This window comes from Sardina pilchardus, chromosome 13 (assembly GCF_963854185.1).
Source record: "Sardina pilchardus chromosome 13, fSarPil1.1, whole genome shotgun sequence".
Lineage (NCBI taxonomy): Eukaryota > Metazoa > Chordata > Actinopteri > Clupeiformes > Clupeidae > Sardina > Sardina pilchardus.
The window spans coordinates 25,439,762-25,464,451 of record NC_085006.1 but is presented as its reverse complement, the minus strand read 5'-3'; the positions used below and the strand labels follow the sequence as shown (position 1 = coordinate 25,464,451).

Here is a 24,690-nt window from a genome sequence, read left to right as displayed (position 1 = left end):
AAGTTCACATTCTCTGCAATTTGCATGTAAAATGGTCTGTTTGTTCTAGGCAAAAAGGTGTTGCGTCCATTTGGAGGCAAATTGAGGTCTGTGACCTACATACTAATGCTTTAGATAAATATGACACTAATTTCTACTCACTTTATTTAAAAAGTAAATAAATAAATAGATAAATAAATGTTTAGCATTAAAATGGCAGACAATACACAAGTGCAACACACCTGGCTTTATTGGGCATCTTTTAAAGCCGACATTTGGCTTCGCTGTTTTAAACACGAGGTATGGAGAACAGAAGCAGTTTAAACTCATGTTATACAGTCGTGTGTGTTCTGTTACCAGGCTAAGCGCTAACAACAGACTTGACTTGATATGAGATAAATAACACAGAAAATGTGATGGAGTGGTGGGTCCCAAAAGATCTGGAGAAATTCATGATTTTATGTCAATCAAAAAAAAAATCCAGTTTTTCTATTTATTTCAAACATGAACGTATGTCCCTCTTTTCTAAGGCAGAGCCTTCCTGAGGATGCGAGATGTAGAAAATAAGGATGAAATGCAAAAAAAAAAAGAAATTAAAGAACAACGTTTATCTGTGACTTGACATTCCAGCACTGGCATTGCACACATTTAATATCAATTTGATAACAAGACATTAAAAAAACATACCAGGTATGGTTGGGCCTGGCCAACAGCCCTGGTTTTCCACATATTTTAGGGTTATCACAGAAATGCTGCATATTATGCACATTATGACTTAAAAATGGGACAGACAGACAGACACACACACACACACACACACAGGCAATACGCCTACACATCATAGAGATGAGCCAGTCTCACCATCGGCTCATCTTGCCACAGAGGCAGCCACGCAGACAGGACTTTGTGTTAGAGCAAAAAAAGAAGAAAAAAAAAAAGTGGACGGTGTCTCTCTCTCCATGCAAAGGCCAGTGCACAGGTCCATCCGTAGCTCCACAATAGCCTCTCTTGAGTGATTAGCGTTTTAGGGACTTTGGCCACATCACTGGGATTTGCACACGTTCATGTCATTTTATATTATACAAAAACGTGAAAAGTCAATGATTGCTCAATACATTTACATAGAAAAAGAACAAAAACAAGACAAGCATCCAAAAAAATAAAGTCGACAAAAAAACCCCTTGTGCTGTGAAACTGTGACGGCATGGCCAGTCCCATTTATTTCACTCTCCTCGTGCAAAAAAAAGAAAAAGAAAAACCTGTCTGTGTGATGGCCGAACGTGTGTAGAAAAATCCTTTGTTTTTGACGTTTTCCTGTCATGAATGCTGCAGGCTGCTTCTGCTGTTTACGTTACCGCGGTGACTGGATGGAACCCCGGTGGACACCGGATGTTGGGCTGCGTCCTGTGGGATTGGTAGCGCTGTCGGCTCTGTTCACCTCTGCCTTTGTTTACCTGACCAGATGAAAGGTCAGCCAGTACATGAAGATGGGCTGGGCGGCCGCTATAGACATGGTGAGGTACATGCGGAGCTGGTTCTTGGCCCCTCGGACCAACACGCCCTCGGCCGCCGCCTCCGACAGGATCTTGAGGCGCAGGGTGCGGATCTGGGGGGGGGAAGAGCGGAAGAGGACACACAGCACTGTTATCGCGGGAAGGCTGGGTCAAGGGTAGCTGACTCCGATCATTCCCCAGTCCCAAGTTAACATTCGACTCAGTTCCAAAAACGTGAAAAGATTTGCATGGACAGCAGAGAGACCAGGCGCTGTGATAAGCACAATATGCTTCCTGCAGATTGGGGACTGTGGAAGGAAAGCACGCCAGCAAAACAAAGCTACCGAAGTAGAACAACCTGGGGAAAAAGCGCTGCGTGTTTAACAATTAAAGTGTGAAAAAATGTCAAACAAAATACCCCAAAATCAGCCAATTTGATTTGTCACATTATGTCATTTCATTGGCTAAAGGCAAATGGATAGCATTTGTACAGCACTTTTCTCCAAAGCCCTTTGCAGACAGAGCCTCTCTGCTTGCCCTTCCATGCAAACATGCGCAGATGGTGAAAGGTTGCCATGCGATGGCCCGAGGTCAAGCCTCTCTTCTATGTGGCTAACGGTTACACAGAGTGAAGTTTGTCACCATGTCTTAGAGAGGCTGCATGACGGCAGATATGGCACCGCTGAAGTATGTCAGTTAACAAGGGAGTAGCAGCTTGCGTAGGCGTGTGTGTGTTTTCAACTCGAGGCACAACACACACAACCTCTCAAAATAGCTTGTCGGTGCACGATTGCAGCTTCCTTTACGACTGCCCTAAAATCGCTGCAGCTGTCAGGGCTGTATGGTGCCACATATAAGACGCATGTGCTACAGAGAAAAGGCTGTCCAATGCATTTCCCAGCATAGCACCGGTGCGATACAGCTTTGCATTTGGCATTAAGATGCATGCGTGGCAAGACAGCATCGCTGGCTATGGTGGTTGGTGATGGTTTAACACTCTGTAAAGCGCCATGAGACATGTGTAATGTTTTGGCGCTCTATAAATAAAATTGAATTGAAATTGAATTATTAAAAAGCTACACTTGTGTGTAGAATTCACAAATTCACCTCCAACTCGAACAATACCTTTTAAACAATACCCATTTCCTCCCAAATCGAGCAAGCCAGGAAGTTAACAAGATGCGGTATTTTCAACAGCTGAACGCACTTTGATATCGGTTGATACTCTCTGCGCATTCAGAAATGACAAAACACTCCAAATGAACACTAGCTTCACAGAGCATCACAAGTGCTGCCACAGACCTTCAGCTATCTTCAGCAGACTACCTAATAGCGGTGTATGGGAGAGTCAAATGACGAATTCAATTATGGATGTACACTTTTTGACAGGCCAGTTAGCCTATTTAGAAATATGACCATGAATAAAATCACCTTTACATGGCTTTAGCATATACCCCAAAACAAATGAACCGACTTGCAATGAACATTTAGAACTCTTATGGAAAAATACAAAAAATCTGATATTTGTAACATGGCCTTTTATCACTCCAGTTGCAGTAGCCCTACCTCGTCCAACCACAACTTTGAACTGTGATGACCTGCCCTACTTGTGATCGTTTTTAGAGATGAACACGAGTGCTACAGATCCTGCGGCTTGTGCTACAAATCTACCAACCTCTGTAGCACCAGTGTGTACAGTGAGAGAGAAAGAACAAAAAAAAAGGTTAACGTAGAACCCTACCTAAGGCACTTTGCTGATTGCGATAACATAATGGGTATAGGATGAGGGCTGCAGATCTTCCACTTCGTTACTTGTTCACTTGACTGACACTTTTATCTAAAACGACTCACAATGTCAATTACTTACAAGGGCCAGTTTCCTCCAGAGCAACTCAGGGGTTAAGGCGCCTTGCTCAAGAACACAGCGGCATTAGGGCCAGTTTCTTCTAGAGCAACATGGGGGTTAAGGCGCCTTGCTCAAGAACACAACGGCGGCCGGAAACCACTCAACTTTTCTGACGTCTGACAGTTTCTTGGCTGCAATGCAACCACCGCCTCACCCCCTGCAACACAACTTACACAGACTGAATAACAATTAGCCCACGTTTTTTTTTAAAGAAAAGCAAAAAAAATTAAAGAGGCAGTTCATTTCAATTTACCAGAGCCCAAGTGTATGTGACCGATTACTGCGCAGATAAGAACCTCATTCTTCAATTTGCCATTTGCTGTTTAATCTACCAAGACAGAAATTTCAACTATGTGACAAATTTAATTTGAGAGATCAGGCCTGTGGAGTTTGTTTTATAGGCTTCACAGTCAACCAATTACATTAGGAATCAAAGCAGCTAGGGAAGACCTCAACTCCCTCAATTCATTACCTAAAATCCATCCTTGTTTTTGAATTAATTTCCATTAGCATTAATGTCCATGGGGTGATTTAGTGGAGTATTAAGCTGGACTCCTGGTATCTCTCTGCAGGTTTGTTAGATTGGGCAAACCCAGCCCGAACTGCCAGCGATTTGATTTCACCCTGCAGCTCAGGCTGGAAACCTCCACATGTTCCTATCCTACTTCCGTTACAAATCTGCAGGGACCAATCACAAACTGGCTTATCTACCTGAAGCACCCAGATCGTTGATCTGATAGGTTGAAGGACTATCCAAATGCGTACAGAATCATTTGAACTAGGCCCGCTGATCACGTCTCTTGTGCAGTATAAAATACAGAGCAATTAGTCCCCAGACTAATGTTCAATCTTAAAGATTGAGCTTGAACTGGAGATAGCTTAATGTTTGTGCCATACAAGTACACTAATGTGAAGATGCCAACCCTGCATAGCAGAGAGTAGGCATACACCATCTTTATCCTTACATCCAACCCCATGTCCACAAAGCCTATTAGCTCACATACCCAGTCCTCCTTAGTCACATTATTACTTTCCTTTTATGGCAGGTGAAAGCTTTGTGTGACAATGCCCATTTTGACCATTTTTATTATCTTTACTTCCCTCCCTCTACTGACTTTTGTCTGTTTTTATCTATTCGTTTTGCATATTTACATAAAGTAAAGGGAATTGCCTCTGTGTATGAAATGTGCTACATAAATACATTTGCCTGGCCCGATGTTAGCGCTAGCCCTACTCTCGTTTGTTTGTTAGCTCCAGCCCCGTTTCTTTAGTTAGGTCTCCCTTAACCGAAAGGGGACACACCTGCAGTTGACACCTGGCCACATGAGCGTATTACACTGGCATTTACTCACCATGAACACAAAGATGGAGACACAGCACCATAGGAGTGTGAGGTAGTATCCCGTTCGCCCAAAGAGGAGTCCTGCCACGACCCCTACTATCATACTGAGAGGAGGGGGAGGAGGAGGAGGAGGAGGAGGAGGGAGGGAGGGAAAGGAGGTGGGGAGAAGGGAGAAGAGAGGAAGAGAGGCAGAGGTAAAGAAGAGGGGAACCAGGAGAGGATGGAAATAAGTGTCAAAGTGCAGTACCACATTAATGGAACTCCAGTAATTTCACACACACTGCTCATGAAAAGTCAGGGATACATTTGGCTTTCAGGTGAAATTTCAGGATGAATCTAAAATCCACTACGACCTTTGTAGGTGAACTTGATGTGACCTTCTCTACAGCTCATTGTGTCAGTGCTTTGTGGACTGAAATGTTACTGTACGTTCACACCGCCGCTTGAGCTTGAGCTTCCAAAGATTGCGGAAGTGGAAGCTCAAGTCGCCGGCGGTGTGTAAGTACAGTTACAGTTCACCTGAAAGCCAGCTATCCCTAACTTTTTGTGAGTAGCGTAGGTCACAGAGTACTGTCAGCAAAGACCTTCCACTTTAACCCTCTCTGCTGTCTGTACAATAAAAGAAATAAATAGACTACAAAAAACTACAATGCTACACTCTAGGTATAGGTGGGGCAGGCCCTTATTCCTGAAGACTTGCGTCTTACCCAACATATTTGTATCCAGAGAAGGCCACCAGGTCAATGGTGGTGAGGTCTGTGTTGACGGTGACCAGGTAGAGGCTGAGCAGCGTAGCTAGGACCTCAATGATGAGCCACACCAACGCAGAGCTGGCCTGCATCCCCAGGATCTCAGGGGTGAACCTGCAATACACCACCACATAGTTTAGGGTCATCGCAGAAATGCTGCATGTTATGCACATTATGACTTAAAAATGACACACACACACACACACACACACACACACACACACACACACACACACACACACACACACACACACACACACACACACACACACACACACACACACACACACACACACACACACACACACACACACACACACACACACACACACACACACACACACACACACACACACACACACACACACACACACACACACACACACGATAGGCAGGGTTTTTTGACAAATGCCGGCCATTTCAATGAAGGGAAAGCACAAAGAAATGTTTATTTAAAAAAACATCGATTTAAAACAAGTCAGTAAGAGCCTCTTCGTTTCATGTACAGCTATAAACCCCACCCAATGGATAATGAACAGCGCTCACCACAGGAAGTACCCACCAAGGGTTACGCATAGGCTATATTTATGAGCGGTCGCCAGAGTATGAAAGTGTCAACTCGCCAAACACTTCATACCCCTAGCAAACAACCCCCCCCCCCCCCCCCCCCCCCCCACAAACAGTCGAGCTTCAGCCACATTTGACTGAGACGATCAGGCCTAAATGGCAGAAGTACAGGACGGAAACCCACTACTAGAGGAGAAGTATGAAAAGAGACCTTTGAGACAGGGGCCAATATCCAATCCAGGCCATGTTTAAGATGTTAAATGCTCAATCCATGTCACACTGTAGTACAGATCCTTTCAGACATGTACGAAGATAGTTCTGTTCTGGGTTTTTCTATGAATGTCATCATAGAAAAATCAGTTAGCAAGTAAATTTAGCTTCATCGGCTTCATAGCAGCCCATTTATTTTGAACATCTTTGTGACCAGGCAAGAAACTATCTGTGGGTACAGGCCCCGACATCACATGACATCAAGGAAGCTTCTCAGTAGAGTGCAAGTGTGAGTGAGTGAGTGCAAGTGCAAGCTTTCATCTGCAAGAGTGCTGATGAACTAGTTATGCATAAGTTTAGATAGCATGCAACACCTTAGGGTTCGTTCTAACTAGGCGTCTTTTTCGCAGTCTTTCTGCAGCTCAGAGCTGTTTTTTAAAGTTGAGAAATGTTTAACTTAATGGCCTACATCACGCTGTTTTTAGACAGCTGACCTATCACAAGCAGATAACTGCTTGCAGCTGCTTTCTGGAACAAACATGACAGCATATATATATATATATATATATATATATACAGTAATTTCCCGCATATAAGCCGCATTGTGTATAAGCCGCAGGACAGTGTTTTATGCAAGTTAAAAGAAAGAAAACCATATTAACGCCATATTAACTGGCCCCCTGTATTAACCTCATAGCTGAAGAAATTTTGCAAAATCAATGTATAAGCCGCAGCTAATAGTCGCGAAATTACGGTATATATTGTAACTGAAAAAGCGGTCTGCACAACTAATCTTGTCAGAAAAAGAAGCCAAGTCTGAACATGGCCTTGAGATGCAATTACAAAGTCCTTAACTGGTATGTGGTCGACCCCCCCCCCCCTTTATCTATCCATACATTCACTAATCACTTATGTGATGAGATATTTACGAGTTTAAGGATTTCCCTTACAGGGTGCACAATACACCTCCAAGCAGTGTGAGTTATTTAATTTAATTTAATTTACTTTAATTTAATTTAATTTAAGGGAGGCAGGTGAGTGATGGTGTGCTCCAACAGAATGCTCCATCCTAAACCCAAGAGGCATCATTGAAATTGAACCCGAGCATCGAGTGCAGAAAAGTATAGCTGAAAAGATCTCAGCAAAGGCTTACTCTACAAAAGCGCTGCAGGTGCTTATTTAAAAGCAGCAATCAAGACAGTGATCAATGGCGGTGACTATGAAGCCTCTGAAATGAGATAGACAGGATCTGAAACAACATCGAACCCATCAGGTCATCTGATTTATAGCTCTGTACATACATACACACATGGATTAGGCCTACTACACACACATTCATACATGTGTGTATACTGCTGTGCAATCCGCTGAGAGGTTAGTAAGCATAGTTTTCCCCTATGTAGAAGAGAGAATGTTTTGCCGTTTACCTGTTCTGCGTTCCCAGCGCTAAGCCTGCAACCAACACGTACGTGATGAAGCCCATGACTGTTAGAGACACAGAAGCACATCGGCGCGTTAGCAGAGGCGAACAGAGTGTCGGAGCAGCAGACACACATATGCCGGGTTTCCCAAAATCGTTAAGAAGCTCTTAAGTCCTAAGAACTTCTTAGGAGCGTTCTTAGAACATTCTTACAACGCTCCTAAGAAGTTCTTAGCACTTAAGACTAAGAGCTTCTTAACAATTTTGGGAAACCCGGCCATTTACAGATTAATGCTGCGTTCATGACCACCGAAAATTCAGAAGATCCAACTTGCAAAATTCAGACCGCAAAAAAAGAATTTGTTCATGATGTCAGCTCAGCAAACGAATATGGATTCCTGTAAAAACATGTCTGCATTTTTGTGTTGTCCTTACAGAGAAAAGATATGTATGCAAGTGATGCCTAAATAAACGTTCCTATTTTACAGTCTTAATTTAGTGATAAAAAATCTTGCTAGATAATCTATGGGAGTGTTCTCCTCTTGGTGTGTTGTCGCAGCAGAGGCTTCTGTGATCGGAGAGCATGATCGTGACGTCAAGTCTGAAAATATCACGAATATCCGAGCATAAAATCCAACCCGACCTTGCATTCTGCTCACTTTTCAGAGGTTGGGATTCCCGAATTTCCATCAAGTCATGAACACAGCATAAGCAATTCACTTGGGGTGCCTTTCGCATAGGGATTTATTGGTCCTTCCTTCCTTCCTCGATCCTCGTTCACCGGAAATCGCTCACAGTCAACGTCACGAGGACATCTCATTCATGTAATTGCAACCAGAAGGGGCAAGACCATAGACCGAGTTCATCGGGCTTCGTTCCTCCATCCTCCGTTTGTTCCTTCGTCGTTCCCTTCACAGATTCATTAGCAGGAGAGGCTATGACCGGGGGAAGGATCGATAAATCCCTATATGAGAGGCACCCTAGGTTTAAAACAACAGGGTTTAACTAAAGGAAAATGGCCGGGTTTCCCAGATTTGTTAAGAAGCTCTTAAGTGCTAAGGACTTCTTAGGAGTGCTTTAAGAACGTTCTAAGAACGCTCCTAAGATGTTCTTAGCACTTCGAATCTGGAAAACCCGACCAATGTCAGTTCCTGAAGTTGTCAGGAATTTAAAGAATGATGTAATGATCCATTTTCAAAACGTAATTGCCCCAGCCCATGCCCAAGTTCTGGTACAGTGCCAGAGAGCTTTTAAGCCCAAAGAGACTCTTCATCGCCTAGGGAACATGGGCATGTTACATCGTCTTGTACAGAACATTGTGCTGCCTATCGAGAACACTTGAAGTACATGTCTTTGTCAATCATTTTCTTGATTAATCTGTCAGTTGTTCGGTCTAGTGTCAGAGAATGGCAAAAAAAAATTTTTTTCACAGCCCAAGATAACGCCTTATTCTGTCCACACCCATAGTTAATCCACTCCCATAGATAATCCAAACAGACTTCTCCCCCCTCATTCTCCACATTATATCTCCAATTAGAAGAAGCCCTTGCCACATGTAGCCATTTATCATCTGCAAGTGGTTATGAAACATTAAATTGTTTGGAGTACATCCCTTGTTTGTGTAGACTGTCTAGAGTGCATGTCAAAGCCCTGACAAGATGCATCTACCAGGAAACTGTTCAACGGATGTTCAAGACATACAGCTCATCAACAGTGTTATTTGCAGCATGCAATCAAAGAAAAGCAAACTTCAAAGCCCTCAAAGTTTCAATTTAGCTGCTAATTTGATTATATCAACACACTTAACCCATGACTGTACCATGAGCTATTGCACTATTTCAGTCACTATGCTATGGAGGGATACACTTCCCTACACGGTCAAAACATTTCATATGTGAAGGAGAATTTAACAGCTAGATGGGTTTATGAGTTACTTCAAGCAACAAACGTATTTATTCTTTCCCTTAATCTTTGTGTTTAGGCGTGCTGCAATGGTACTTTTGCAAACATCAGAATCTAAAAAAAAAAAGCACACTTGGTATCTCAACATCAACTACATGAATACGTGCTTGTTTTTGTGTTTTTTGGCATTACATCAGCACCATTGTGTTACATTTTTCATACGCTGGGCATTCATAGATACACTCCATCAATTTACAGAGGAAAGGGCACGGCCACGGCAATGGCATGGACACTATTCAGCATCCAGCATGCGAGCTTTCAGTCACAATAAAGAACCAGGGCCTGGTTTCCCAGATTCGTTCTGAAGCTCTTAAGTGCTAAGAACTTCTTAGGAGCGCTCTAAGAACGTTCTAAGAACACTCCTAAGAAGTTCTTAATGAATCTGGGAAACCCGGGCCAGATCAATCTCCGTAGAGATGTTTAGATTCTCAGTAGAACGTTACCTGGAATGTACAGGTCAGGGGCGTTGATGTCGAAGCGTGGCGCCACTGGGGTGTCCTGCTGGTAGCTCACTTCCCAGTTCTAAATGCAGGCACACGGGGACACATGGGAATGCACTTAATAACGAAGAATGCAGAACTGGAAGTGCTACTGACGACAAATCCGAGAAGACAATGTGTTAAAGTAGGTCACAGTAGCTTCGACTCTCCAGGTCTGACAATGACAAATGCCACATCAGAGACAACGTCTGCCAAGACTGAACTAGAATACGGACTATTGGGTGTACATTGTGGATTATTGATAACTGACTATTTGGAGTTGTATATGACTTGCATATGAATTTTCATACAAAGATACAATAAGGATATTATTTGTCACATCCATAGAGATATTTTGGAAGACATGTAATGGAATAACATTTAGCTGATCAACTTTCATTTGCAGAGGTATCACTAATTACGTATAAGTATTAAGAAGAAAGAAATAGAAGAATTTGATAAATAGATTGAGAGGGGAAAGGGGTAAAAAAAAAAAAGTAATTAAACAGTGTGGCAAGTCCATGTGATCTATTTGAAGTGTTTTGTATGTATTCGGGGGGGGGGGGTTGAGGAAAGAAACTCCTCCGCAGTCCCTTTGTTTTAGCCCTGTTGTGTGACAACAGAAATGTCAGTCTGACCTCAGCGGTATCAACATGTGAGTGCATTTGTGAAAGTGCAACACTATGAAGAGTGAAGCACATGGTGCCTACAACCAAAAGGTTCCTCACTGTTAAAGAGAAAGATCCTAGAGAGCAGTGTGGCCTCAGTTCAGGCTCTGGTTTCTGGTAGTGCCGGTTATGCTCTTGGTTATGCTCTTGGGCTGTGCAATACTAGAGGCCAGTGTGAGGCAGTGGAACTTGTCAATGGTGTTTAAAAATATATATAACTGAAACTGAAAATGGAGGAAACACAAATGGCTACAGTGATCTGCCTGAAATCAAGCTAGCTTAAGAGAGATATCACACGTGGCCCAGCTCTAGACAAAAGTTATATGGGATCTCATATATGGGCTCTCTGGTGACACCTACTGGTGCATTCTAGAAAATTTCTCCATTCTCACATGTGTAAACGCTCAATACTTTATACTGAACACACCATCCAATCACTACCTTAGTACAGGCCTATGAATAGATATAGTCTGGTTAAGACCCATTCAATCTACTAAGAGAGGATTTCCGGTTGAAATCTTCAGAACCAATGCTTTGAAATTAAAATAAATCGTACTTTAGTGGCCTTAATGCTCCACAAAAAGTCAACTTAAATGTAAAACTTGTCTTTTTTACTGTATGTTAGTTCAATGAGACTCAGAACACTGTTTAGAAAAGTTAGACTATATCTTCGTTCCCAGTTGTACGCGAGGTGTTTGGTCACGGTAGGCAACACCAACTTTCCACCAACTCCGCTTTCAAGGTGCATCCGAACCCACCGTGTGTGGAACTGGAGGAGACTGGACTCGGACTGGGCAGTGATGGCGTTGAGTAAACCAAGTGATCGCCTGCACCTTCATCCCACTCTAGTGCAACACTAAACCAACTAAAGTTTGGGAGTTTGGAGTTCGAACAGGTTTCTGTCAAAGTCTGGCGACAAGTCTGTTTGCTGCACTGCCAAATGGATCTGTGGAAGTGGAACGCTATGATAACACTCAGATTCCTCAGGCAGAACTCCAAGTGAAATGAGGGATACATATTATCAAATGTAAGACCTGCTATGACCCTGTGGAAACCCTGAATGTGTTGTAAATCGAGTCTGTGGTCTTTAAATAACTGTAGGAATTCTCATCTGTGCAGGTGACAAAGACTCAATCTGACAAAAAAAGATTAACGTAAATAAACTAGAGTAACTAAGTACAGGACAATAGAAGGGAAAAACTTAAACAGTTAGTCTACTCCACTATTCGCTGGCATGGCTTCAGTGCCCGACATTACTTCAGTGCAAAGCAGTGTTATTTCTACACAGGTCTATATATAGCTTGATTATAATACACACGGCTGTGGGTGGCTTTACAGAACCCAAAGGCCTAAAGGCCTAAAGTGAATAAGTCAAAGTTCAGTCTGACAAGTCAACCCTAAAGGGCAACCAAGCTGGGAAGTGGAAACCGAAGCCACGACAGTGACAGAATGAATAGCAACAGTGAGACAGGGAGGCAGAGAAGCAGAAAAGGGGAAGCCCATGTGATTGCACATGACATATGTATGAACCAGTACATGCAGAGTAAACCTGATGAAGCGCTTAACAAAACCTGTTGTCCGCTCCAAATAAAATAATAATTAAAAACCTGACATAAATAATGATCAGTGTGCGGTGATATTGATCTTTCACTTTTGGATTAAACCAGTGCACGTGTGTTTGGCTACACTGTCACTAGTCATATGCGTGCATTACAATCCATATCATAGCCAGGAGAGTGGCCCTTCATGTACCTCGTGCATGTATGGGAACACCAGCAACCCGAGTTTCTTCCCAACGTAGATAGTGTCCACTGCAAAATAGTACTTCAGTTTGGATATGGGGATGAATCTGTCAAGCTGAGAGAAGAGAGGATAAGAGGAGAGGACAGTCAGCGCTGGAATGACTTCCACAAGAGAACAAATTAACACCAATTCAACCCACTGGCAACAGGTGAGACATGAAACTGCACCAACGAAGACCACTCAACAGCTGCATACTCCATAAAGACTTTAATACATTACTTACTTACAGACAAAACACATCAAGCGTATGTGAGCTCCTGCAACTTATACAGCAACTGACGGACTTCAAACAATCACTATAGATCCTAGGAACTACAAACCGCACATTCACATGCGATGGCCTCTGCTCCATGAATAAATGCAAATGCCTTAGACGAGGCTATCTTGACTGCATGCAAATGCACTCACGTTTTTGTCCACCATTTCTTTGCCCTGGCTGGCTAGGCTGCTCCCGTAGGCCATGGCTAGGTTGGACATGGGGTCAGAGAGCAGTGTCTGGGCTGGGTAGGCTGCTGGTCCCTTGTCCTGGGCTCTGCTGTAGCCGGCTACCCCTGGTCCGGCGCTGGTGTCCTCGAATAGTGGGCTGGGTTCTGCGCCATCTGTCGAAGTGGTCCTCATCCTCATTTTGGGCTCTGAAACACAAGTAAATAAATAAATGAGTGAGTGGATGGATGGATTTTCAAATGAGGGCATGAAAGGATGAGTAAGTGAGACTGGGTGGATGGATGGATGGATGGATGGATGAAAGAACGAAAGAAAGAAAGAAAGAAAGAAAGAATCCATAATCCATAACTGTGTGTGCGTGTCATTGGCCTATCTAGCAGCGAAATCTAACTCGCTTTATCAGCAAGTGACCTCAAACTGAAACAACATCACATGCCACTACTGCTTCCTGTGACCTGGAAACAACAAAAACATTTTTGGTCATGAGGATCTCATGAGCCTGTCCTACAGTAGTAAATACACTGAGGCAGAAATAAGAACACCAAACACAGCAACATGGTTTCCTGTATAGAACAGTGTTGGCGTAAACAAAACGTGACAGAAGACAATGTGAAATTTAGTGGGTTAGTAGGTGATTAACGTAGAGAACAGGACAAGACGGGGGAAAATCCTAAAAGAGAACTGGGCCAACTTGGTGTCAGATATGTCCAACAACCTCAACGGTGAATTAACCTAGAGTTACTTTTAGTTTCGAAAGTCACTGTAGTCAAAATAAACATGGCCATTCGAGGAGTGACAGCACTACCCTAATTTGGACAGCCAATTTTAACAAACGTTATCTTTCAGAAACATGTGCGTTGCAAAGACACCTAAAGTAGCATAACAAGTACAATGTCAACATCTTGCCTAACAGAAAGCCTTTTAAATGAATGAAAGGAACAACACTGCGGAGAGCCTGAGCTATTAATTTGCCCCTTACGTCTGCAGAACTGCACCTAGGCCAAATATAGCGGACTCCACCGCCTACGTGGAAACCGATAGGGTTAGCACATTAGCGACCAACCGCTAATAGATATGAATAAAGAGTTATCGCGTTTAATTATGATTGTAGTATCATAGATGGCACGAACGTATTTGAATCTATCTTCTGCAGTGACACTTAGAAGTTTTCAGAACTGACGTGTAACTAAGTTTTAACCATGTCTTGGCTACATTGTGATCTAGCCAACATTAATCTGTGTAACGTTACGCTATGTGTCTGCTATGCTGGGATGACTTCCTACCGGCATTTATTGTAACGTTAACATTGGCGTTAAGTCGCTTACATTATACTTCAAGGCAAGGTGAAATTGAAGTTATTATGATATTGTGACATACCGGATCCAGTTAAAAAACAAATAGGACATTGAGTACGATTGTGAGACAGCCACTGTGAGACCCTTCATTGTAGCTAAAGTTAGCTTGTTTGGCTAAAGGTGGTTAGCAGTGGCTAGGTAGTGATGGCTAGTAGAAGTTAGCTTACCAAAACATACATTTCAGAATAAGATGACGTACGTAACTTACGCTGTCTGAACCCACTTTGTGCTGGATAAGCCATGGCAAAGATATATCACTTGAAGCTACACGTCAGTGTAATTAAACCAGTCTTCAAAACAACCAATTTAAGTTACTCCAGGGAAGATCATTCATCCTAGCCAGCCACACTGCCCTCTTTCTTGAAAACGAAATTAGCTCACTTATCGTCTGTTTTACACACAGCACCAATCAGACGGCCAGTTCACATTTTAACCAATGGCATAACACAGCGCTGATAGCTGCAAAGCTCAGATTTGCTGAAAAGCTGTTGCGTAACAGTGGTAGCCAATCATTAAACGTGGATGGGGCAACCAGGAATTCCGTGAATGATGTGCGCTGGATGGCTGGCGGAGCAGAGATTTGTGCACAGCAGGGACTTCTCCACATCTTGTGCATGATATAAAATCATCATAATGACATGAAATCGTTCAATCTGAACACTGCATAGATTTCGCATCCACGTGTAGTGTAGTGTAGTGGTGTAACAGTCAATGTAGTGGTGTCCGTTATCATGCCGACATTGTGCATGAATGCTAATCCTGATCGAAGTAGTGCCAACTCAGAATGATGTGCTTGCAGATGGGATGCCATGCTATGTCACCGTGCCACTCTGTGGTACACTAATCCTTTGATTCCACCAATGGGAAGAGGAGATACGAATCAAGGGTCTAAAACAGGACGATTGTTTACGTTTAGTCGTCGCGCTGCATTCTCCTTTCTCCTGGAATGTTAGGCAAATAATGAAACCTCATTCTTCGTCTCAGCTCATCCGGTCAGGGAATCCAGGGTAAGTTAAAACTAAATCATTGCGCGTTGGGATACCTCTCCTGTATTTTACTGTCACGTTCACTGCTTAGATCTACAGTGCTATTAGCCTACCTCATCAAATTTAAAGCACACTACATCTTATTCATTTGTGACTGCATGTCTTAGGTGCTTGCCAACGCATGAGTTATAGGCCTAATGAATAAAATCAGTTTAAATAGTGAATATTGGTTACATAATCCATCTGATCCTAAGAGACGCGCAAAGAGAGGGTAACCCCCTAAGCAATATACTAATCCTACCGCTAGATGGCAACCACTCAGAGCCGACTCCTTACTGTAGGTCTGTGGTCTAGTAAATCACCATGATGAACTTCTCTCCTGGATTGGTGAAAACAAGTGTCAGTTCATGTAGCCCTAGGCATTCAGCATATCATGTCAGCACAACAGTGTCTTAAGGTACCATTGAGATTAGGCGCAGCGATTGCGACTTTGCCACGTCACGATTCGAAGTGTTCATCTGTGAGAGTCTCATGTGAGTGTAAAGAAGACCAGGACCAGATCAAGTAAAGTGTGGCAGTAATGTTGCATGCAAGTTATTTAGTCTATATTCTGCACTAAAACATCACTCAGCGTTATAGTGATAATCATTTCCTCTGAACTGTCACTCCACTGAAAAAAGAACGGGTCAGTGTAACAATCTGTAAGCAATTGTGTTTCCAGCTGAATGACGTTATGACAGTAGGCTATGATAACATGCTACGATGTCATGCAGTTCTTTTATTTGTATTGAGACAGCGACGTTAGTTTAGTTCAGTTTTTTAAACGTCGCAGTGCAGTCATTCACAACATGCATGTCACCTTGAATGTCCGGGAAAGAAAGGACAATGAGGGGCGTGTCTCTGGGTTCAAGAGTACTGCTGAGGTATGCCTTAGTCTAACTTGATTATTCATTTAACAGATGCTCACATTTGGACCCAGATGTGGCATCTTCTGCAAAGAGAAAGCGTTACACAGAGTCATACCTGCGATTGGATACAGTTACAGTTTACCTTACTGATCTCTCTGTCTCTCTCTCTCTTTCTCTCTCCTGCAGAGCTATTGGCTGTCTTCTCCTGTGTCACGGATCACAACTAGCCAATGACTTGGCTGTCTTGGCCACAACCACCTCAAGATGATAAATGATTAACTGTACAGGGAAAGAACATCGCCTACATTGTCTACACATATGGCAGTCATTGTGTCGAATATCAAGAAAAAAGTGAAGGGATATATAATAAGTATACCGTTAAAAGGGTGAAAAGGGAGACACAAAAATAGTACTTACTTTTTAATTTTGTGTGGGAAAACGAGGCTTGTGAAATTCTGAGCCGTCAGCAGGCCTATCTCAGTTGGTGCCCTGTGGCTCTCTCCTGCTCCCCTTCAAATAGAGCCAAGGCACAGGACTCAGTTGACCATTAACCTCACAATTGATTACAGCGGTTTCCCCACACATAAGCCTCTCAGCGCTCGTCTGTGGCTGCTGACACAAAGTTCACCTCCTTCCCTATTCACCAGCAAAGCACAGCGGTAGCAGAAGCTTGAGGCTGGATTCTGTTCCTGGTGGATTCATCTTCAGTTTGAAAAGGTATTTTGAAGAGAGTTGGAATCATGACGGCGTCTGGGTATGGATACTATCGGACCTCCATTTTCATGGCCATGTTTGTGGGCTACACCTTGTACTACTTCAATCGGAAGACCTTTTCGTTTGTGATGCCATCCTTGATGCAAGAAATTACCCTTGACAAAGATGATTTGGGTGAGTACACGTCTCTTGCGGTACTCATCTGGATTTCATTTATTGCAGTTGCTTATTATGAAAATAATGTGCCGTTTTTCAATTTATGATTTGTTGGTTTCAAAAGTCAGTCAGTCAGTCTCTTTCAGTCCACTAAGCAAAGTCTTTAAAAATCAATTAAAGTATTAATAGAAATGTAACAGCCATGTCATTGCTGATGTCATGCTGATGTTCACCTTCACTAGATTTAGGCCGCAGAATTGAACTGTTAGGTGTTCGAGGTCGCAGTCTGAAAAGTGTGATGTGACAGGTCTGTTGCGTTTGATCATTCCGCAGGCTTCATCACCAGCAGCCAATCGCTGGCCTACGCCATCAGCAAGTTCATCAGCGGCGTCCTCTCGGACCAGATCAGCGCCCGCGTGCTCTTCTCCATCGGACTCTTCTCGGTGGGCGGCATCAACGTGATCTTCTCCCAGTCGTCCTCCGTGGCCGTTTTCTCCGGCCTCTGGTTCCTCAACGGCCTGGGACAAGGTCTGGGCTGGCCACCATGTGGGAAGGTCCTCCGCAAGGTATAGCAGTACGTCTTAATGCAGTGCACATGCAATGCAATGCAGTTATTTCACCTTAAAACTCACATTATTTTAGCTCCAAACTCACTGCTACCAAGGCTTATGATACGGAAGTCTCTGACATTGCCAATGTGTGCCCAGAGCGCATCATATTGAACTAATGTTGTTGATCGGGGAGGGATCGACCCACTTAGTCAGTTTTTGATGGACTAGGTGCCGTCTTGGTGCTAAATGGTGTTGAATATTGATGCCAAGGGAAATAGATACAGTATCAATTCTTCCATGGTGTTGCATTAAGTCTTATTACTGTTTCACTTTCAAATGAGGTTTACAAAACGCTATTAAATACCTATTTTGTAGGGACAGGTGCGTCGGAATAGGTTACCCAGTTAAACTTGTGAAAGAGAATCCCGCACACTGTCCATTACGCATGCATACATTTATTTAGAATTCACAATGTTTCGGTCATAGACCTTCCTCAGGTGAATTCAGTGTGCGGGATTCTCTTTCACAAGTTTAACTTTCAAATGAGGTGCAAAAATGCATGTAGAAGGAACTTCTTACTTTGCACCCTAGCACAGTGTGTAACAATATTGTGGCTTACTGTACATGAGGTGGTAAGTGGTAGTGGTAGTCACATGTTGAATGTGTTTTAATGTTGTTTGGAGAGGCATGACAGAGTGGTATTTGATTTGAGTCTGACCCATTTTTTTCAGCAGCTTGTGCCAAAGGCACTGGCCCACTTTAACACTGGTTTCTCCATTGTTGGTTATCAGTAAGCTGTCAAAGGTGCGACAGAGAGGCGTGTTGGCTAAGGTGAAAGCAGAATAGTACAGTGTTCATGGTTTGCTTCTAGTGCCAGTTTCATGTTTTTATATGCTGAACCATTTTAAAGTTTGTAACACCATATTTTTTATGAATTATTGTTGAAGGACGCACCAATTGACCCTCAAATCTGGCAGTGATGTCATTGCCTCTCCTCTCTGCTCTCCACTCATCCTCTCCTCTTTCTTTTCCTCTTTGCTCTCCCTCCCTCCCCTCTCCTCTCCTCTCCTCTCCTCCAAAGATCCTTAATTATTGACAAGATAGAGCAACGTAATGCATCTCTATGGAAGCAAAATTCGAACAGTTCCTGTCTGCTTAAAGAGGCGTGTTGCAAAGACGTCATAGTGGGATATCGATCTCTGTCAGATCGGCAAGCAGTTAATTTCGAATGTTAGCAGGTCTGCTTAAAGGGGGATTTAGCCCCCCTCCCCCTTGTGAAGACAGAACGCGGAAATGATCGAACGTTTGCGCCTCTCGCTCCGCTTTAACCCTCTCTGTCTCCTCTCTCCACACAGTGGTTCGAGCCGTCCCAGTTTGGTACATGGTGGGCCATCCTATCCTGCAGCATGAACCTGGCGGGGGGGCTGGGGCCCATCATCGCCACACTGATGGCCGAGAGCTACAGCTGGCGGACCACGCTCTCTATCTCGGGCCTGGCCTGTGTGGTGGTGTCCGTCTTCTGCCTGATGTTCATCAAGAACGAGCCCAGCGACGTCGGGCTGCCCAACATCGAGGTCGGGGCCAAGAAGGGCAAAGGAGGTCAGTCAGAGATGCAATTGCGGTTCTCGGTTCCTCAATATCATGCTCCCGGAGAGCAGTTTGGTTCCAGAACTGATGTGATCACAGTCAACCGCGGTCTCACCATAAACCATGACCCTCTTATCAGTTACGTACCTAGTCTGTGAAGAAGAATGGTGACTTCAGGCATGACAAAGGGGATACTATCATCTCAAAGTTATTAAGATAAGAATTGCTCTTCATCTCACAGTACATTGTGTTGCACATATAGGTTGAAATCAAGATGAAAATGTACATTTTGTAGTAGGTCTTTCCTAGTACCTCGAGGATTGACCACATACCCTTGTTAGCCCTTGTGCTGTAAGAAATTTATTGAGATGCTTCACATTTGGATCTATCTGTGGTGTGGAAATCAGATGTGCTGTCTTGATGGCCGAAATATTGGGATTGGTTTGTGGAATGGTGGCTATATAGAGTGGTTATATGATATTGTTAGCTCTGCCAAGGAGGTTATGTTTTCATCAGGGTTTGTTTGTTGGTTTGTTTGTCTGTCTGTCTGTCTGCTTGTTCGTAAGATAACTCAAAAAGTTATTGATGGATTTCGATGAAATTTTCAGGGAAGGTCGGAAATGGCCCAGGGAAGAAACAGTTTAGGGAGTAATCCGTATCACCGTCTGGATGCAGGAGGCGATTATGTGTACGCTTGGCATAGGTTTGCGCTTTCTGAGTGTATTTCTAGTTATAGGAGTGTTTATCTGGACATAGGCCTGTTCTGATGAGAAACAGCAAGAGGCAGCTTTGTAAGTAAAATATGGAGTTTGGTGCTATTGCGACTATTTGTGACCTGGCGTCTGGCGTCTGGAACTCTTGTCTGACACTTTGTACTTTTTTCCCCTTGAAATTGTCCCATGTTTGTGTCACTTGGTTGGTGATTGTTTCCTGCGTGTGCGGACTATTGGACCCCGACACAGGGTAAAGTCGCGGGGCCTTGCGTGTGTGTGTGTGTGAGAGAGAGAGAAAGAGACAGAGGTGTTTACGTGTGTGAGGGGTGTGTGGTCTTACACACCCCTCTGGGCTTTGAAGTCCAAGGTCAAAGCCAATAAGACCTTCTGGACTCTGGACCAGTATGTGCCCCACGCAGGACAAACGTGAACAGGTTGCATTCTGACTGTGTGTGTCCATGTTCACTGATACGCCTCTGTCTGTCTGTCTGTCTGTAACGTCCAGATTCCTCCAGTGACGACAGCACCCTGAAAGAGTTCCTGACCTCCCCTTATCTCTGGGTGCTGTCTCTGGGCTACCTGGTGGTGTTTGGTGTGAAGACCGCCTGCACTGATTGGGGGCAGCTCTTCCTGATCCAGGACAAGGAGCAGTCAGTGCTCATGGGTAATGTAGTCCTCAAAGCTAAATGAATGAACTACACATTTGATTAAATCACAGCCAGCTGATGACGGGCAACACACAACTGCTGATTCTCAGCGTCCACAAAGAAGTATTGTATTTTGGTCCAAAGCATGCCTAATAAGATTACACATGCCCATGATTACTGGAATATTTGTTTTGTTGTGTGTTTCAGTTGTCTAACTTTTGATTGTGAAACGCTACAGGGAGTTCTTTCATGAGTGCACTGGAGATCGGAGGCCTGGTGGGAAGCATTGCTGCTGGCTATCTCTCTGACCGAGCAGTGGCCAAAGTGAGTGGCAGTCTCTTGACCTGATTACATTTCACATTATGATTTTCTGTTTACATTTTATCAGTTACCAGTGATCAGTTCAGTTTGCTCCAGTGAAGTGATCTGCAAGATGCAGAGATTAGTTTGGAGGTTCAGTCCGAAAGCAAGCTACCATAAGCTAAGGTTACATCCAAAATTATTGGAACACATGCTAAAGTTGACTATAAAGACTAAAGAGGAATATAAAATCATCTTTTGGAAATTGATCTTAATGCCTTAATGCCTAGAGGTAATTGTATCTCAAGTATATTATTTATATGGATAGAGTGAAGCAAAGAGTTACCATTTCTGTGCGACTGTTAATGTTTTTTTGTTTTGTTTTGTTTTGTTGTTTGTGAATAGCATGGGCTCAGCATTAAAGGCAACCCTCGTCACTCCCTCCTGCTGTCCATGATGGCAGGGATGTGCGTCTCCTTGTACCTCTTCCGAGTCACAGTCACTCCAGAGAGTTCAAAGGTGAGAACAACAGTGTTCATTTGCAACCAGTTGCCAGTGGCATTTTAGGATATAAATAATTTAAGTGTGTTTAAGACAGGGGCACGGGCAGCCCTTTGGACCTTAGCCCTGTCCCCCTGTGCATCTGCATATTTGAGCATGATCTAGAGGCAGCTGCATTAGCTGTTGTTACAGGCAGGGTATACCAGACATGTAACTGAAGCTTTCCGTTCATTGAAGGCATGCTGCGACAATTAGCTTCCACTGTAAACAGTGAGACTGGCCACACCGAATGTGATGGCGGCACGTCCATTTGAACAAATTAGACCAGTCTTCTAAAGCTATTTTTACGCCCCGCGAACTGACCTTTCAGTTGCGCCTCCGGTGGACCCCGGCTGTTAGCCTTCAGATCAAGTCAGTGTTGATAGCAAAAGGAATTCTGTTGGAGAGATAGAACCTCCAGGCTTAGAGTTACTAAATGCAAATCCCAAGGTTCCGAGTTATTCATTTCAATTTCAATTTAATTTCACTTATAGAGCGGCAAAACGTTACACATGTCTCATGGCGTTTTACAGAGTGTTAAACATTGAAGAGAGCCCATGAGTAACAGGGGCAAGGAAAAACTCCCTTGAATTGGAGATACATACAGTATACAGTAGGAAGAATTTTCGGACAGATCCATGACTCAAGGGCCCAATCCATCTGCCTAGGCTCAGTTACAGTACAGTAGGTCATTTGAAGAGACTAAGGCACTCCATTTTAGAATTTTTAGTTGTTGCAAGGCAAACAAACTGACCGACACGTTTCGTCACTAAGCTCATTTGTAGTATCAGAAAGTTCAAATAGTCCAGAGCAGGGAATAAATTGTCATAGGGATTAGTAATTTTCGGAAAGTAATGGGTCGCTAGGATGCGTGGGTCACTGGCCACTGCGGCGTGCCCTCATTGGCAGTGTTGTACGTCTGTGTTGTCTCTTTGGTCATCTTTTTTTTCTGTTATATTTCCTACAGCTCTGGATCCTCTCTCTTGGGGCTGTTTTTGGTTTCTCTTCATATGGACCAATAGCATTGTTCGGTGTGATAGCCAATGAGAGTGCCCCTTCAAATTACTGTGGAACTTCACATGCCATCGTTGCGCTCATGGCCAATGGTAAGGCCTTTTGAAATTAATGCTTTAGTTTAGTGCTACGCACATGTCAGCGATAAGGTTAAAAAAACTGTGACTATTTAATCTGTACAGACTAGTCATAAAATACAATATAAAAGCTCATAAAGGCTCATAAAGTCATGAAAGATAATATAAAAGCTTAGCTACACAAACAATATTATAATATCATCATAACAATAACAAATGTAAACAGCAGATTAGCTGACGTGTTGTGATTGCGTTGCGGTTGTGTTTCGGCAGTTGGCGGCTTCATGTCTGGACTGCCCTTCAGCACCGTCGCCAAGCACCACGGCTGGAACATGGCCTTCTGGGTTGCCGAGATAACCTGCATCATCACGACGATCAGCTTCTTCCTGCTGCGCAACATCCAGACCAAGATGGGCCGCCTGCCCAAGAAGGCCGATTAGGCAGCTGCTCGCTAAGAATCATGGGACATGTGGCATCCTCTCCTTATGTAGCGAGACCATTCTCAGTGCACAGTTCTCCATCTCCGTCATTTGTATTACACCGGTCTGGTAAAGAATTCATAGATTTACATTTCCTTTTACATAAATACACATTTTAAAGACTTTACCTGTCGAACCAGCGCAGTTATTAAAGGGAAGTCGGCAATACTGGAGAAAGATTGTTCAAACAAACAAACACCTCTTTTTTTCTTCGGACATCTCACAGAATGTACAGCTTGTAGATCATGAAGATATATTCACTGAATGTGAAAAATGAATTGTCTCACAGCCAGGGTAGGATATACCGGGTACACAACTGAAGCGCTCTAGAATAATTTTAAAAGACTAGTCTAATGTGTGCAGTGCTCACACACGTGTAGCCAGTTCCATTGTTTACAGTGGAAGCTAATTGTTGCAGCATACGCTCCACAAACAGATGGCTTCAGTTAGGTGTCCGGTGCAGTCTGCCAGCTTCACCAGCTTTCCCTTTAAGCCATTATTTCTAAGAGCACACAGTGCCATCTCAACATGTGAGGCGATTGAACACCATAGCTGCTTAGGGGAAAACTAAACACCAGAACATCTTATCATCATAAAAAGGGTGAAATCTCAAATCTCTGCTCAGATCTAATCTCAGTTCTCAAAAGGAAATGACCCAGATGACAATCATCTCAAGAGAAAAGGTTAATGTTTTTGTTTTTTTTATGCTCTAAAAAAAAAGAGTTACTCTGTACACTCGGGACACACTTTAGATCACACTTTAAGATCCGCATCTTATTTTTTTACACAGTAGTATTTTTGTCTATTTTCTCTACTTAATATAATTACAACATCAAAAACGGAACGGAGCACCACAGTACTATTTAGGAATTGCCAGTCGTATTACCATGGTGATTTATTACAACTACAGTATAAAATAGTGTATTGCAAAATATTTGAATCGCACGTCATTTAGATATTTGCATATAGTCTCACTTCACAAGTTATGGAATGTCAACAAAAGGCAGTAACTTTGGTACTGATGTGCCTTGCCATATAAACTAATGTCTCACTTTGTAACACGAGGGGTATTAATTTAGAGTCAATCGAGTATTAAAACCATCTCTGTCTCACCAGCGTTGTAGTTGGACTCATACAGGGAAAGATGTCTGATCTCCGTTTCTCCTAGTTCTACCTCCACTGTTCATTCCATGTAGATGACATTTGAGTGTTGAATATTAGTTTTGACAACAAAATGAATAATTAAGTATTATTAAATTGCACAATTGCACATGAAGGCAAGCATGATGTACTAAAACTGCATTCACTTTTCAGGGCTAAATTCTGACAATTTTGTAGTGTGAATTTGATGATTGACCAAATTCATTTAAGCAATGTTATTTACTGAACTGGATTGTGAAAATATAGTTCAGTGTAAACAATACTGAAACAAAACCATTGTGAGTTACTTGTCAGACAGTTTCTGAAATGACACTGCATGTAATACTACCGTTACATTCCCATCTCAGTTTCACCTCTGACAACTTTGTAACTTTTGTGTTGTGAATGTGTTTGTCCTTGCCATTAATTTAACTGCATTCTTAATAGAAGCATTATTAAACTTTGGTGTAATGACATTCTACATGGTGTGTGCTCTGTCGT

General features: G+C 43.1%; 2 protein-coding genes across 7 annotated transcripts; one reads left to right on the top strand and one right to left on the bottom strand.

The window, feature by feature from the left end:
• Positions 1–211: 211 nt before the first annotated feature.
• On the bottom strand, positions 212–16,830 carry yif1b (Yip1 interacting factor homolog B (S. cerevisiae)). Of its 4 annotated transcripts, none has more exons than XM_062551884.1 (8): positions 16,689–16,830; positions 12,987–13,210; positions 12,528–12,632; positions 10,072–10,150; positions 7,674–7,731; positions 5,428–5,583; positions 4,731–4,824; positions 212–1,585 (listed from the first exon to the last, which is right to left on the bottom strand). In XM_062551884.1, the coding sequence occupies exons 2-8, from the start codon at positions 13,200–13,202 to the stop codon at positions 1,430–1,432; spliced, it is 864 nt and encodes a 287-aa protein (XP_062407868.1). In that variant the 5' UTR covers positions 13,203–13,210; positions 16,689–16,830; the 3' UTR covers positions 212–1,429. The 4 variants fall into 4 exon arrangements, with proteins under 4 accessions (XP_062407868.1, XP_062407867.1, XP_062407865.1 ...); XM_062551883.1 differs by lacking the exon at positions 16,689–16,830 and adding an exon at positions 16,414–16,536; XM_062551881.1 differs by lacking the exon at positions 16,689–16,830 and adding an exon at positions 14,577–14,916.
• On the top strand, positions 14,946–24,670 carry slc37a4a (solute carrier family 37 member 4a). 3 transcript variants are annotated; one of them, XM_062551877.1, is made up of 9 exons: positions 14,946–15,384; positions 16,458–17,159; positions 17,475–17,707; positions 19,048–19,291; positions 20,498–20,656; positions 20,878–20,963; positions 21,345–21,458; positions 22,447–22,585; positions 22,844–24,670. In XM_062551877.1, exons 2-9 carry the CDS (start codon positions 17,012–17,014, stop codon positions 23,008–23,010), a joined length of 1,290 nt encoding a protein of 429 aa, XP_062407861.1. In that variant the 5' UTR covers positions 14,946–15,384; positions 16,458–17,011; the 3' UTR covers positions 23,011–24,670. The 3 variants fall into 3 exon arrangements, with proteins under 3 accessions (XP_062407861.1, XP_062407862.1, XP_062407863.1); XM_062551878.1 differs by lacking the exon at positions 14,946–15,384 and adding an exon at positions 15,780–15,896; XM_062551879.1 differs by lacking the exon at positions 14,946–15,384 and adding an exon at positions 16,172–16,286.
• Positions 24,671–24,690: the final 20 nt, after the last annotated feature.

Coding starts and splice junctions, on each gene's coding strand:
- slc37a4a (XM_062551877.1), top strand. CDS start 17,012: ATGACGGCGTCTGGGTATGGATACTATCGGACCTCCATTTTCATGGCC. Junction 17,708..19,047: donor GTGGGAAGGTCCTCCGCAAG/GTATAGCAGTAC, acceptor CTCTCCACACAG/TGGTTCGAGCCGTCCCAGTT. Junction 22,586..22,843: donor CGTTGCGCTCATGGCCAATG/GTAAGGCCTTTT, acceptor GTGTTTCGGCAG/TTGGCGGCTTCATGTCTGGA.
- yif1b (XM_062551881.1), bottom strand. CDS start 14,619: ATGGCTTATCCAGCACAAAGTGGGTTCAGACAGCGTAAGTTAC. Junction 10,151..12,527: donor TGTTCCCATACATGCACGAG/GTACATGAAGGG, acceptor GCCTGCATTTAG/AACTGGGAAGTGAGCTACCA. Junction 1,586..4,730: donor TCTCCATCTTTGTGTTCATG/GTGAGTAAATGC, acceptor TCCCCCCCCCAG/ATCCGCACCCTGCGCCTCAA.